This window comes from Enhydra lutris, unplaced genomic scaffold (assembly GCF_002288905.1).
Source record: "Enhydra lutris kenyoni isolate GAN:26980312 unplaced genomic scaffold, ASM228890v2 scaffoldscaffold34, whole genome shotgun sequence".
NCBI lineage: Eukaryota > Metazoa > Chordata > Mammalia > Carnivora > Mustelidae > Enhydra > Enhydra lutris.
In genome coordinates, this window is record NW_019154118.1 from 24153876 (window position 1) to 24169964 (window position 16089).

The 16089-nt window shown below is 37.6% G+C and overlaps 1 protein-coding gene across 1 annotated transcript in view; it reads right to left on the minus strand.

Moving 5' to 3' along the window:
• Positions 1-1136: 1136 nt before the first annotated feature.
• LOC111153748 (DEAD-box helicase 10) overlaps positions 1137-16089 on the minus strand; it is a 270832-nt gene continuing 255879 nt past the window's right edge. The window contains exon 18 of the mRNA XM_022512954.1: positions 1137-1816. Coding sequence (XP_022368662.1) covers positions 1639-1816 — 178 coding nt within the window. The 3' untranslated portion in view covers positions 1137-1638. The remainder of the gene's footprint in view (positions 1817-16089) is intronic.

A 16089-nucleotide genomic window follows, 5' to 3' on the forward strand; every position in this document is an offset into this window, starting at 1 on the left:
AATAGCCATTTTATCCAGTTCTCATTTCCATCACGCTATATCCTTCCTACCAGAGGTGACAATGCAATGTGCTACAACATACATTTTAACGAACTGTTCGGACTATTGCTGTTCATTCATTAATTCCATTAGCATTTACTGAGAATCCATTATGGGGCAGGTGCTGTATTTGGCTCTCGGGGTTACCCAGGATGGTAAGCATAGTCCAGAAACTTGTCACATAACAGGGGGGACAGGCTTATAAACAATGTCTAGAACAGTGCATGATAAGCACCAGAGTGGAAGTAAGAAACAGCTAGGAAGAAACACGCTCAGCTTAGTGCTATGCCTAGAGAAATAGGAGGCTGGAGCACCATGACCAGCTGGGAGGCCACTGGTGTGATTGAAGCACATCAGGAGGAGAATGTGAACCCAGACCAAAGTCAGAAGCTGGGAAGGTAAGGAACAAACCATGCTGAAGAGTCATATGAAGAAGAATCAATAGAACCCACAAAGTGAAGGGTGGTCAAGGGAGAGGCTGAGAGTCATTGAGTTTCCTGGTGTCACCCAAGAGGGATACTAATTACACAAGCAGGAGAAACTTTTCAGAGACAATATAGACTCTGGTTGAGTTGGAATTGTTTTGGGGATATCCAGGTGGGACATTCCCTTCCTTGGATTCATGAGTGGTTTGGACCAGTTATTGAAAATTATTTGTGTTTTACAAATGGAGTGAGAGGGTGATAAATCTATGGTAAAACCAACATGCCAAGGCCCAGATTTCTTTCCCCACAAAAAATGTGACAGTTATTCATAACCAAAAACAGGCTCTGGCTTGATCTGCTTCTTACTCATTATCAGTAGCTAGCTCTGGGTGGGGCGCTGCAGAGTGAGCTGAATAAGGCTCTTACGGAAGACCTACCACCTGCTGGGTGCTTACTAAGGCACTGGTTTTGGATCACATTCTTCAGATTCAGGACTTCCATAGACTTCAAAAATGGCTATGAAAACTGCAAGTGTAAGTTAAATGGTATCTTTAGGAAGGTTAATCTAAGAATATGAAAAATTCACTGTCAGGAATTGGCCAAGCATTTTTCTCTCAGGAACCTTCCCCCGAGAGTGTTCTCGTATTACTGGACACAATGAAAACATTAATATTTTATAGGAAATATGTTTATTATTGATCATCGCAATTCAAAAATACTCTTTTCTCAGGGCTGGTCCATCATACTCTGTCTCTTTAGAGATATTAAATACATCAAAACTGTGAGCAATTTTGTCTTATAGTACATAGAAATTTCTGTGTGGTAAGCAAGACAGGAATTTCTAATAATGAAACAAGGTCTCCAGAAGTTGCCGGTAAATCAAAGGGAGCATCTCCAATGACGAGATGAAGGAATCCATGGGTAAAATCTAACAGAGCACATGCTGGAAAACGGGATCAAGAAAATTTATAATCCACCTGCACTCTGAGTTTGCTCTGAGATAGTGCAAAGCACATCCTGTGAAAGGGGCTTAGAGATATAATCGCTTCAGTCTGGAGGAAAGATCCTTTGGGCGTGGGACTCATGTCATCCAAGTGTTCCACAGCCACTTGTTTTTCCAACTTGTTTTTCCACCATCGTGACCAGAGGTTTCAAGGAGAAGAGCACGGAATATCTAGCTTTGACTTTTAAGCAGATGTAACACCAGCTCTTCATCCTCTGCTAAAGAGAGACCTGTATCCAAAGGCTCTAAGGTCTCCCACTTGGCCTTCTTTCTGTTACAATTTGTGGGTCCCACGTCTTCCATTCCGCTGTTGTTCCTTTTTCTCAATCCCTGCTTCTTCTTGGTATCACTGGTGGGAACAAATCCAATGATTTACTTGATAAATAACTAAATCCATTATGAAATCAAACACTTCAAATAGGACAAAACTACCAAAAACAGATAGTTGGTAAAGTGATATTACTCAAGAGAGAAAGAAACTGTAACAACATAAGGCTATCTATGTCATAAGTACCTTCCCATTAATGCATGGGGGGAAGAGGCCCTACTACGCATCAGGCACTGTGCGGGGTACTTTGTACACATGGTCTCGTCCAATACTCACAATTCTAGGGAGCTATGAGTATAATATCCACAGTTTGGGGACACCGATGGCCTGTACTCTGGCTCCTATCTGTGCTTATCCTGCCACATCAACCACCTCTGTTCAAAGTTAGGTTATCCTTTAAGTAGCAGTCTGCAGGCTCCCAGATATCAGGATACCAGACAACTAATACCTGTTGTATTAAGTGGTGATATATAGAACATGAGTAAAATAGAACCTCAAGTGTTGCATTATTTAAGACATCAAATAAACCTCCCCCATTTAAAATCTGTTCCTAAGATACAGATTGTCTTGTCTTGGAAAAGCAAACACTATTGTATTATTCTACTCTCACTACTTTTATTTAAAATAGTAATGGAAGTATTAGCTGTTGCAATCAAACAAGAAAAAGAAATAAAAGGCATCCAGATTGGAAGGAAGAAGTAAAACTGTCACTATTTCCAGACATGATGTTATATATAGAAAACCCTAAAGACTCCACCAAAAGACTACTGGAAATAAATAAATTCAGTAAAGTTGCAGAACACAAAACCAATGTACAGTAATCTATTGCATTACTATACCAGAGAAGCAGAAAGAGAAATTAAGAAAATAATCCCATTTACTACTGCACACCCACCCCCACCACCAAATCACTTAACCTAGGAATCAATTTAACTGAAGAGTTAAAAGACCTGTATCTTGAAATCTGTAAGACATCAATGAAAGAAATTTGAAGACGACACAAATAAATGGAAAGATATATTATGCTCATTGACTCTAAGAGTTAATATTAAAACTTTCCACTATCCAAAACTATCTACAGATTCAATGCAATCCTTATCAATATTCCTATGGTGTTTTTCACAGAACTAGAACAAATGATCCTAAAATTTGTATAGAACCACAAAAGACACCAAATGTCCAAAGCAATCTTGAAAAAGAACAAAGCTGGAGGTATCACAATTCCAAATTTCAAAATAAACTACAAAGCTATAGTACTCAAAACAGTATGGTACTGGCACAAAAACAGACACACAGATCAATGTAACAGGATAGAGAGCCCCCAAATAAACCCAAGCTTACATGGTTAATTAATCCACAACAAAGGATGCAAGAATATACAATGGGTAAAAGACAGTCTCTTCAATGAATGGTACTGAGAAAACTGGATAGCTACATGCAAAAGAAGGAAATTGGACTACTTTCTTACATCACAGACAAAAATAAATTCAAAATGGATTAAAGACCTAAGTGTGAGACCTACACAGTAAAACTCCTTAAAGAAAATATAGGCAGTAGTCTCTTGGACATTGGCCTTGGCAACATTTTTCTAAAAATACCTCCTTAGGCAAGGGAAACAAAAGCAAAAATAAATTACTGAGACTACATCAAACTAAAATGCTTTTGTAGTGAAGGAAACCATCAACAGAACAACGCAACCTGCTGAATGAGAAAAGATATTTGCAAATGACTTATCTGATAAGCAGTTAAAATCCAAAATATATAAAGAACTTCTACAATTCAACACCAAAAAAGCCAAACAATCCAATTTAAAAATGGGCATAGAACCTGAATAAACATCTTTCAAAACAACAATAGCAGCAGCATACAGTTGGCCAACAGGCAATGAAAAGATGTTCAACATCACTAATTATGAGGGAAATGCAACTCAAAATTACAATGAAGTATCAGAATGGCTAGTTATCAAAAAGATGAGAAACAACAAGTGTTTGTGAGGATGTGGAGAAAGGGGAACCCTCATGCACTATTGGTGGGAATGCAAACCGGTTCAGCTACTGTGGAAAACAGTATGGAGGTTCCTCAAAAATTTAAAACGGAAAAATCATATAACCCAGTAATTCCACTACTAGGCATTTACCCTAAGAAAATGAAAACACTAACTCAAAAAGATATATGTACCTCTATGTTCACTGCAGCATTATTCACCATAACGAAAATATGGAAGCCACCTAATTGACCCTTGACAGTTAAACAGATAAAGAAGATGTAGCATGCATATTTATTATATATAAATGGAATATTACTCAACCTTTAAAAAAATGAGTTCTTGCCATTTGTGAAAACATGGATGGATCTAGAGGGGATTTCGCTGAATGAAATAAGTCAGACTGAGAAAGACAAATATCATATGATTTCACTTACATGTGAAATCTGAAAAATAAAACAAACAAAAAGCAGAAACAGACCCATAAACATAAAGAACTGATTGTCACCAGAGGGAAGGAGGCAAGGATAGGTGAAATGGGTGAAGGCAGTAAGAGGTACAGACTTCCAGTAATGGAATGAATAATTCATGGGGAGGAAAGCTACCACATAGGGAATATAATCAACAGAATTGTAACAGTGTTGTCCAGTGACAGATGGTGCCTACCATGAGGTGAGCATAGCATAAGGTACAGAGTTGTGGAATCACTATGTTGTCCAACTGAAACTAATATAAGATTGTGTGTCAACTATACGTCAATTAAAAAACAAACAAACATAATTGCAGTATTCTGCATACATTTGAGGCACAGACCATAAAAATAAAGCTAGATTCTAAAGGTAGAGGAAATCACCTAATACATTAAAAATAGAAGAAAGGGCAAAACATTCTCAAAGTGTTTTTGAGATACCATCATCATGTTCAAAGATGACCCAATTACCAGATGTGAGATTAAAGCAAAATAAAAAGCCCATCTAGCAGTGTTCGTAGTAGTGACCCTTCATTAAAGGCTTACTGTGCTACATGCTTTACACAGATTATATCATTTGTCTTCATGAAAATCCTTGGTATGAGGAGCATGAGCTTTGTTTTCTACAATGATTAAATGACTGCACCCAGATTATAAACACCAGAATCAAACCCAGATCTGAAGAACTCTAAATTCAGCTCTAAAGCCAAGCTACTAAAAGCAAAGAGTTGACTTGCTTCTGTCAATATTTGGAAGACAAGAAAGAAAAGAATTGGCTGTGGGAAGAGCACTGATTTGGTACTAACAGTCAAATCTTAGTCAATCAATTACCATTTCTTCTAAGCCTTAGTCTCTCTGCAAAGATGAAGATTATATCATTTACTTAGCAGAACTGCTGCATGATTTACATGAAATTACATAAAGGCAAGAACACAATAATACTCAATACATGTTCATTTCCTTTCTGCCTATTAACTACTCCCTTTCAAATAAATTCTTACATTGATGTTAATAAAAAAGCAAAAAATACCACAGAAAATATTGTATTCCAAGCATATGATGTATTCAAAAAATAAAACAAAACAAAAACCAAACCACCAAACTGCTCAAGTTCCAATGGAGTATATTACTTCTTAAGAAGCACGCCCAGGGGGCACCTGGGTGGCTCAGTGGGTTAAAGCCTCTGCCTTCGGCTCAGGTCATGGTCTCAGGGTCCTGGGATCGAGCCCCGCATCGGACTCTCTGCTTGGCGGGGAGCCTGCTTCCTCCTCTCTCTCCCTGCCTGCCTCTCTGCCTACTTGTGATCTCTCTCTCTCTTAATAAAAAAAAAAAAAAAGCACGCCCAGATATGAGTGAATGTGCTTAATCAGCATATCCACTTATGACCAGTTTGAAGCAAAGCCATAAATAACTTCGCATCTCACCTCCCAGAAATGCCCAGTGTTCTGACTCAGCAGCCATTCTCTCTCTCCACTGGAGGAAACACAAACTCGACAGCACTATGAGGTTACTTTAAGCCACAAACGACTGCATTTCGAAAGGGTGCTCATAGAGGTGAACTCTGAAGAGTTCCTACATGATGGGAATTCAGTTAGCAAAGACAGTAATTTTTAGTGGAAACAGGCTTTAAAAACAAAGTACTCATTCTTAACCTGCTCGAGGATTGCCAGTCCTGTGCCAGTCCCACTGGGCTAGAGTGCCATGGCTGATTTGGTACAGGCCAATACTGATTTCCACCCTGCCTGTGCTTCAAATGCATTTCAGAGCAGCTCATCAGAAAGAGCCCAATTAGTGGGCTTTACTAATGCATCCTTTGTTAATGTGCTCTTGAACATCATATTCCCTGCAGGAAATAGCTGGTTCAGATAATAAAAGGAAGATGGGAAATTTATGTAACCCAAATATTTTCATAATTAGCAGCTTTGCTGCTTTGTGGACCAGTTCAAATTCTAAAGATATTTTATCCTACTTTCCATAGCATATGAGTAATTTGTGTAACAAATTAATTATTAAACAATAATATAGATATTCTATAGGTAAGTCACCCAAAAGGGGAAAAGATAATCAATCTAGGAAACATAAGGAAAGCAAGAAAGCAAAATGCGGTGACAATGTGGTCTCTTCAGAAAAGATCTCCTCCAGGCACCTGGGTGGCTCAGTTGGTTAAGCCACTGCCTTTGAGTAGGGTAATGATCCCAGAGTCCTGGGATCAAGTTCTGCATCAGGCTTCCAGCTCCGCGGGGAGTCTGCTTCTCCCTCTGACCGTCTCCCTTATCATGCTCTCCCTTTCTCTTTCTCTCTCTCAAATAAATAAATAAGTAAAATCTTTAAAAAATAAAACAAAGAAAGAAAAGGCTTCCTCCAAATGGTAAGCTACTACAGAGTGAGGTCAGAGGTCAGGAACATGGCTGAAGAAGACAGCCCTGTTCGTGTTCCCTCCCAACAACAGGGACAAAAATGCTTTTGTGGGAACTGAGGGATCCACCACTAGATGCCATAGACCTGAGAGGAGTCTCACCCAACCATGCTTCGGTAACAGGCGTATAGACTACAGTCCCAGCTGTGAACTGGCTCCAGCTCCTCTCAGCAGTGGGAGGACATCACCTTAAACAATTACACATGGATGACAGGACCCTCTGGAATTCCAGTTTTCCAGTGGAGAAATTCAGCACACCAATAGAGGAAAAAAAATGAGTTTGAACACACTAGACAGGGTAAAAGGAATAGTTTGACTTCATTCATACATATCACCCCTCCCTCCAGCTGGCAAAAATGAGGGCCAAGAAATCTTAGCCATGATTTTTCTGATGGTGGAAAGTGAGAGCAAGTGAGTACCCAGCTTCCCCAGCTGTGTGGAATGTTGCCCAAAAGGCCCATTTCTTTCTCACGCCATCCAGAGTACTAGATCATTACCTGCATGGCTGGGGACAAGAGGCAGGAAGAGGCCGGGAGAGTGGCAGACGGGACTCTCAGAATAAAAGAATGTGAATCCTGCTCACTGTGTCATTCCATTCCTGATTCCATCAAGAACCCCACCCATGAACCAACAGAGATGTCTTGTACACAGATCCCTCCAACTGGTCCATGGACACCCTCCAGCATCTGTGTGCCTCACCCATACCCCCCAACACCTATGTACAGCTTCCTGTTCATGCTCCTGACAGTGGTAGTGAGAGTGAACTTTGGCAGATAGCTACTGAGCATGACCCAAACCTATAGGTCAGGGAGTGGCCACTTCAGCATTAGTGCCATTCTTGGGAAAGCAAAAGGGAGGGTGTAAACATTTGGCCTGATGTTTCAAGATCAAGAGGAGACATACAAGCTTAAAAATTCTGGCACAAGAGAGACCAAGAAGTGTGGAGCAGGTGAATCCATAGGTCTAAGAAAGCCTCAGAATCCCTAGCTGACCTAGGGATGACAGAGGGCATTTCTCTCTCAAAGGCAGTCAAGACTAAAGGAGGTGCCTGTGACCACTACTGTGAAGACAGCAACACAAAACTTCAAGGAATGTGACCAATCAAGAAAACATGATATCACCAAAAGGTCACAGTAATCCTCCAGTAACTGATCTCAAACACTTGAAGATCTATAGTTTACTGGATAAAGAAATCAAAATAGTTGTTGAAAGGAAGTTCCATGAGGTATATATATATATTTAAAAAAATCAACAAAACCAGGAAAACAATGTATTACAAAATGAGAAGTTTAACAAAGAGACAGAAACTATTAAAAAACAAACAAACAAACAAACAAAAACCCCTGCAGCTCAAGAATACAATGAATAAAATAAAAACCTCAGAAGGGAGGACCAACATTGGAACAGATCAAGCAGAAGAAAGGATCTGTGAGTTTGAAGACAGAAACTTTGAAATTATCCAGTCAGAGGAGAACAAAGGGAAAAGAATGAAAGAGAGTGGAGAAAGCCTACATTATCTACAACATACCTTTCAAAAGAAACACTTTAAATTATTGGAATCTCAGAAGGAGACAAGAGGAGAGCAGAAAGCTTATTTAAAGAAATCATAGCCAAGATCTTCCCAAATCTGTGGAGGGACCTGAATGTCCCAAGTTTATAAAGCTCATAGCTTCCCAAATACAATGGAAAGAAATCTCCTCTAAGACACATTACAATAAAAATGCCAAAATTCAAAGACAAAGGCAGAATCTTAAGAGCAGCAAGAGAAAAGAAGCTTGTAACTGATAAGGGAATTCTTATAAGGCTATCAGCAGATTTCTCAGCAGAAACTTTATAGGCTTAGAGAGGATGGGATGATATGAAAGAAAAAAATTCCAACCAAGATATTCTATCCAGCCAAGCTGTCTTTCAGAAATAAATAAGAGAAAAAGACTATCCTGGGCAGACAAAAGCGGAAGGAATCCAAGCTGATATGAAAGGATGCAGAGTATATGAAAACCTATGAAACTATCCAATACACTGCTAAAGGTAAGTATAGAGTTAAATTCAAAAAATGGTAGTACAGGGGTGCCTGGGTGGCTCAGTTCATTAAGTGTCCGCCTTTGATTCAGGGCACAATCCCAGAGGTCTGGGATTGAGCCCCACATCAGGTTCCCTGTTTAGTGGGGAGGGTGCTTCTTCTTCTCTCTTTTCTTCTGCTCCTCCCTCTGCCTGTGATTGCTCTCTGTCTCAAGTAAAAAAAATAAAAAAATAAAATCTTTAAAAAATTGTAAAATAAAAGAAATATCTGAGTACAAAAACAAAAGCTAGTTCTGTAATATGGTAGTGAGTTTACCACATAACTCCAGTATAAAGGTTAAAGGACAAGAGTATTAAAAATAACTACAGCTACAATACTGGTTAATGAATACACAGTATATAAAAAGAGGTAAATTGTGATACCAAAAATGTAAGAAGAGAGAAATAAAAGGATAGAGTTTTTGTATGCATTTGAAATAAGCTGTTATTAACATAAAATAGGCTATTATATCGATAAGATGTTTTATGTAAGCTTCATGGCAACCGCAAAGTAAAAACCTACAGCAGACCCACAAAAGATAAGGATAAGGGAATCAGAGCATACCTCTCTAGGAAATCAACTCAAAAAGGAAGGCAGCAAGAGAGAGCAAGAGAGGAGAAAAAAACAAAACCAGGGAACAACAAAACAGCCAGAAAAGAGTCAGATAACATTACTAAGTTCTTACCTATCAATAATTATTCTAAATTAAAATGAATTAAATTCTCCAATCAAAGGACATAGAGTGGTTGGATGGATAAGACCCAACTATATATTGCCTGTAAGAAACTCACTTCATCTTTAAGGACATACAGTCTCACAAGAAAGGGCTGGAAAAAGATACTCCTTGCAAGTGGAAAGCAAGAGAGAGCAGGGGTAACTGTTTACTTATATCAGAAAAAATAAGCCAAAACAAAACATAAGCCAAAACAAAAGATGAAAAAGATCATTATATAATGATAAAGCAGTAAACTGACTAAGAGAATACAGCAATCATAAATATATATAGACCCAACACTGGAGCACCACACTATACTTACCAAATACTAACAAATCTAAAGGGAGAAATAGACGATACAAGAATAGAGTATTTAGCTTTCAACAAATGGCTAGATTATCCAGACACACAAAAATTAGTAAGTAAATGTTAAAATTGAACTATACTTTAGACCAAATGAACCTACCAGACATATAGAGGACATTCCACCCAACAGCAAAAGAATACATGTTCTTGTCAAGCACACATGGAAAAATCTGCAGGACAGATCATGATAGGTCATAAAATAACTCTCAGAAAATTTTAAGAAGACTAAAATCATATTGATATTGTATCAAACTGGAAATCAATTACAAGAAGAAAACGGAAAAATTCACAAATATGTAAAAATTAAATAACATAGTTCTGAACAATGACTGGGTCAAGGAAGAAATTTAAAAAAATTTTTTTAAATCTCTGAAAATGGAAACACAAAATAGCAAAACCTGTGAGATGCAGCAAAAGCATTTTTAAGGGCAAGTTTATATAGTTAAAAGCCTACATTAAGAAACAAGAAAGGTCTCAAATAAACAACCTAACTTTATACCTCAAGGAACTAAAAAAGAGAACAAATGAAGTCCAAAGTTAGCAGAAGCAATGAAATACAAAGATCAGAAAATAATAAGAGACCAGAAAAACAAAAGAAAAAAAAAAACCAAGAACTAGTTTTTTCTAAAGATAAACAAAACTTGCATTTAGCTAGACTAAGTCAAGAAAAAAAGAAATCAGACTCAAAGTCAGAAATGAGAAAGGAGACATAACAACTGCTACCACAAAAATATAAAAGATCATGAGACCACTATGGATTAATTATACACCAACCATTTGAATAACCCAGAAGAAATGAATGAATTCCTAGAAACAGCAACCAAACAACACTGAATCATGAAAAAAACTGCAAGTGTGAACAGACCAATAATGAATAAGGAGACTGAATCAGTAATCAAAATCCTCCCAGCAAAGTCCAGAAGCAGAGGGTGTCCCTAGTGAATTCTGCTAAACCCTTAAAAAAGAATTAATGCCATTCCTTCTCAAACTCTTCTAAAACACTGAGGAGGAGAGAATATTCCCAAACACATTTTACATGGACTGAACTAATCTAATGCCAAAGCCAGATAAAAATACTAACAAGAAAAGAAAACTACAGGTCAATATTCCTGATGAATACAGATGGAAAAATTATCAACAAGATATTAACAAGCTAAATTCAACAGCATATTAAAAGGACCACACATCACAATGAAGCCGGGATTCATCCCTGGGATGCAAAGATGGTTTAACATACCCAAATCAATAAACATGATATACCAAATTCAGAAAATGAGAAGTAGGGTGCCTGGGTGGCTCGGTGGGTTAAAAAGCCTCTGCCTTCAGCTCAGGTCATGATCCCAGGGTCCTGGGATTGAGCCCTGCATCGGGCTCTCTGCTCAGCAGGAAGCCTGCTTCCCCTTCTCTCTCTCTGCCTGCCTCTCTGCCTACTTGTGATCTCTGTCAAATAAATAAATCTTAAAAAACAAAAAACAAAAAAAAAGAAAAAAGAAAATGAAAAATAAAAAGCACATAATCATCTCAATAGATGCAGAAAAAGCACTTGACAAAATTCAACATCCTTTCTTGATAAAAACTCTCAACAAATTAGGTAAAGAGGGAATGTACCTCAACATAATATAAACTGTATATGACAAGCCATGGGTAACATTATACTTAATAGTTAGAGACTGAAAGCTTTTTCTCTAACATCAGGAAAATTAAAGGATGCCCACTCTCATTATGCATATTCAGCATACTATAAGTACCAGCAAAAGCAAGCAGACAAGAAAAAGAAAAGGCATTCAAATCAGAAAGGAAGTAACTTTGTGATTCTTTACAGATAAGATCTTATATGTAGAAAATCCTAAAGACTCTACCAAAAAAACCATCACAATCAATCAATAAAGTTGCAAGATACAAAAATCAACATATAAAAATCAGCAGCATTTCTTTATACCAGCAGCAAGTTATCAGAAAGAGACATTTTTAAAAAGCATCCCATGCACAACAACATCAAAACCAAACCTGGGAGTAAGTATAATCACGGATGTGAATTATTGGTACACTGAAAACTATAAAATTTTGATGAAAGAAATTGAAGAAGACAAACAAATGGGAAGATATCCCATAATTAATAAATCAGAAGAATTAGTATTATTAAAAGGCCCATACTACCCCAAACCATCTCTAGATTCAATGGAATCTCTATGAAAATTCCCAATGGCATTTTTCATGAAATAGAAAAAATAATCCTAAATTCATTAGATTCCAACAAGCCAATCCTAAGAAAGAACAAATCCAGAGGCATCGCACATCCTGACTTCAAACTATACTACAAAGCTCCAGTAATCAAAAAACAGTAGTATAGTGCTGACATAGAAACAGACACGCAGACCAAAAGAGCAGAGCAAAGACCCAAGAAATAAACATTTGCACTTATGGTCAAATAATATTTGACAAGGGAACAGAGACTACTCAATGAAGAAAGAACGCTCTCTTCCAATAAAAAAAGGTGTGAAAATTGGGTGACCACATTTAGAAGAATGAAACTGGATCCCTTCCACAAAGGTTAACACAAAATGGCTTAAAGACAGATGACTCCAAACCATAAAACTCCTAGGGATAAAGCTCCATGACGCTGGTCTTGACAACAGTTTTTCAGACACGACACCAAAAGCACAAGAAGCAAAAGCAAAAGTAAGAAAGACTACATTACACTAGAAAGTTTCTGCATAGTAAAAGAAACTAAAGAAAAAAATAAAAAGTCAACCTACAAAATGGAGAAAATATTACAAGCCATATACATGATAAAAGGTTAATATCCAAAATATATAGGAACTTACATAACTCAATAGCAACAACAACAACAACAACAATGAAATAAAACAGAAAAACCCACAAATAAAATAATCTGTTTAAAAATTAGGCAGAGGAAGTGGGTGGACATTTTTCCAAAGAAGACATACACATGACCAATAGGTATAAGAAAAGGTGCTCAATTACCACTAATTACCAGGGAAATGCCAATCAAAGCCACAATGAGATATGACCTCACACCTGGCAGAATGGGTGTCATCAAAAAGACAAGAGATAACAAATGTTGGTGAGGGGGTGGAAAGGGAATATTTGTGCACTGTTAGCAGGAATGCAATCAGTATAATCTCTATGGAAACCAGCATGGAGGTTCCTAAAAATATTAAGAATAGAACCACCAAACGATCCACCAATCCCCATTCTGGGTATATATCCAAAGAAAAGGAAAACAACATCTTGAAGACTTGTCTGCATTCTCATGTTCAATGCAGTATTATTCACAACAGGCAGGAAATGGACACAACCTAAGTGTTTAGTTCAGATGGATGGACAGATGATGTAGTGTATTATATATACACAATGAAATATTACTCAACCATGAGAAAATCTGCAACCAAATGGATGGACCTTGAGGGCATCACGTTAAGTGACATAAGGCAGACAGAGAAAGATGAAATCTGTAATGATACCACTTATATATGGAATCTAAAAAAGGCAAACTCAGGAATCAGAGACTAGAACGGTAGTTACCGGGGCTGGGGGTAGGGGAAATGGGAAGGTGTTGGCCAAAGAGTACAAAGTTCCGGTTTCAGATCTAACGTACGCTATAGTGATTGTATTAGATACTTGAAAGTTGTTAAAATAATAAATGGTTAATGTTCTCATCACACACACACACACACACACACACACACACAAACCTAATTATGTAATGCTATATAGGTGTAAGCTAATAGTACTAGAGTGGAAATCATTTTGCAATATGTAAGTGTATGAAATAACATGGTATACACCTTACACTCAATGTTATGTATCAATTGTATTCAATAAAGGTGAGGGGGAATGTATGACACTAGAAACCTCTAGTATACTTATATCCTGATGAATCAGGCAGAGGTTTCTGACCCTACATATAGCTAATGTTTGACAGCGGGTTCTTGGATCTAATTAAGAGACAGGACTTCTTTAGGATTGGTTAACAGTCTAATGTATGTAACAGTGAGTTCTAGTTTCTTGGTTCTTCAATTGTTTTCTGCAGCTGCTGAAAGGGGCTCTTGTACCTCTCAATCAAGGGTTCTATTAGCTGTCCCACAGTAGCACAGCATTGGTGCACTTTACCAATTAGATGGTGGAACATTCTGGGAATAGGTCTGCTGGGAGAAAATCAGAATACAGGTGGGAAACAGCAGGAACATCTTTGAGTTTTCTTCATGAATTAAGTATACTCCACTGAACTGAAGGATGTGAGGAGGCTCATGGTACGAACTGAGAACTTGATGGTGGCCTACAAAACAGGGCCAAGAGTCCGGGCCTGAGCTCTGCATTTTTTTATTTCAGGATTTCTACGGGACATCAAGTGTCAAACTCTCTCCACATTCTTCAAATCTATGAAGAGAGTGTCAAAAGGGCTATCTTGCTGCTGCTCAACGTTGTAAAAGTACAAAATACTGGTGGATAAAACACAGCTTAAAAAGGAAAAGCATGGCTTGGGACACTGGATGCACACTGATGCTATAAAACAAAACCACTAAAGCTAAAGAATTCAGAACTACTTATTGTTCAATAATCCAACTAATAGATTTAATGAGTAATATCTGGTGTCATTTAAAGAACTAATCCTACAACAAAACACAAAGAAAAATATCACGTTGTAATATGTAATCCGAACTGACAATAACAGGGAAATGTTACTTCAATGGCTTTGAAACATTCATGAAAATGATATGTAAAAGCTTGTCTCAAAACCCAAAGTAAATGAGTGGAACAATTTATTCATCACTAAGAATAATAAAGGATTTAACACTGAAATGTGAATTCCATTTTTACATCTTAATACATTACTAATTGACTTTTAAATGGAATAGAACTTTCTTTTTTTCTGAAGAAAAAAAAAAAAAAATTCTGAACCCCAAACCCAAAACTCTGCCAGAAAGTGAACAGATTTTTCAGGAGGTTTGATTTCCTGGTTTCAACATTTTAACGTTTTCAGGTTCTCACGGCTGCCTTGTGACCCAGAGTAAGAGTACAGCCTGTGTGACACTTAGGAGAAACCAAAGAGGAAGGAATGCCTGGAGTCAAGCTGCTATGTCAACCAGCCTTCCTCCTGGTCCCTCTTCCTGGAGTCCTCTCAAACATGGCCCCTTACTTGTTTAGATCAGAGACCCCTCTTGTGTGTCCCACCTGTGCCCTTCTGTCAATGTGGCACCTTCCTCTTGGTCAGCCTTCTCTAATTCCTTACCTTCTGCGAAAGGTCCCCAAACTCCCTATTAAAAGTGATCTCTTTCCTCTGAAAGCCAACAGCTCTAATTGTTTATTAGCCATTTTGCACTTAGCATTGCTACTTCCTAACACTAAAGTGATTTCCTTTTCACCTGTACGCAACTGAACTCCAACAAAGTCCTGGGTGGGAGTATAAATTACTACTAAACTTTCTGGAGGGTACTTTGGTGGCACCTTTTGAAGTCTTTCAAGTATGCCTACTTAGCAATTTCTCTTCTGAGAATTTATCCCAAAGAAATAATTAAGGATGTATATAAAGATTTAGTTAAAGGATACTCAAGGCAAAACTATTTGTAATTTCAGAAAGTTGAAAACCCAAATCTCCAATCATAAGGGATTAATTTGTTAAGTAAGTTATAAAATTAGAAATGAAACACTATGTGGCTATTAAAAACAGTGTTGCAGAAAAACAGTTACAAAAGCAATATAGAGCAAGAGTCCATCTTTAGGAAAGGCTTGTATGCATGTCTGGAGAGAAAAAGATTTGGAAGATTTTTTTAGATGTTCTTTTTGCTGGTATATATATCTTCTGATTTTTCTGTAACAAGCTTGTATTACTCTTTGCAATAAAAAAGGAAAGTTAAATTTGAAGGGAAAAGCAGTTCTGGGTAAAGTATAATTATAATTATTCTTTGTAATTCCACAAAGCTCTGAAGCATGAGAGTAGATGTGCCACATAAGCTTCCACCTGGATCCCTGGATCCACAGAAGTAAGGGAAATAGTGTGATTTCTTTTGTCAGAATAGATGGGTCATGGGTTACTTTCAGCATTTCAAAACACCTGCAACTGTGTGCCCCAGACTAAGTTCAGTATTTCTTTGGTTCGGCTGGAATTTTATAAACTGAGCTTTGTAAACACTTGACACTTCAGACACCTGAGTGGACTGGAAATTGTTAATAAAACAAATGCAAGACGTGAACATTTTATTAACTTTCCTGAAAGACAAAAATCTTTCAAAACATAGGGCTCATGAGGGGTGAAAATAAAAG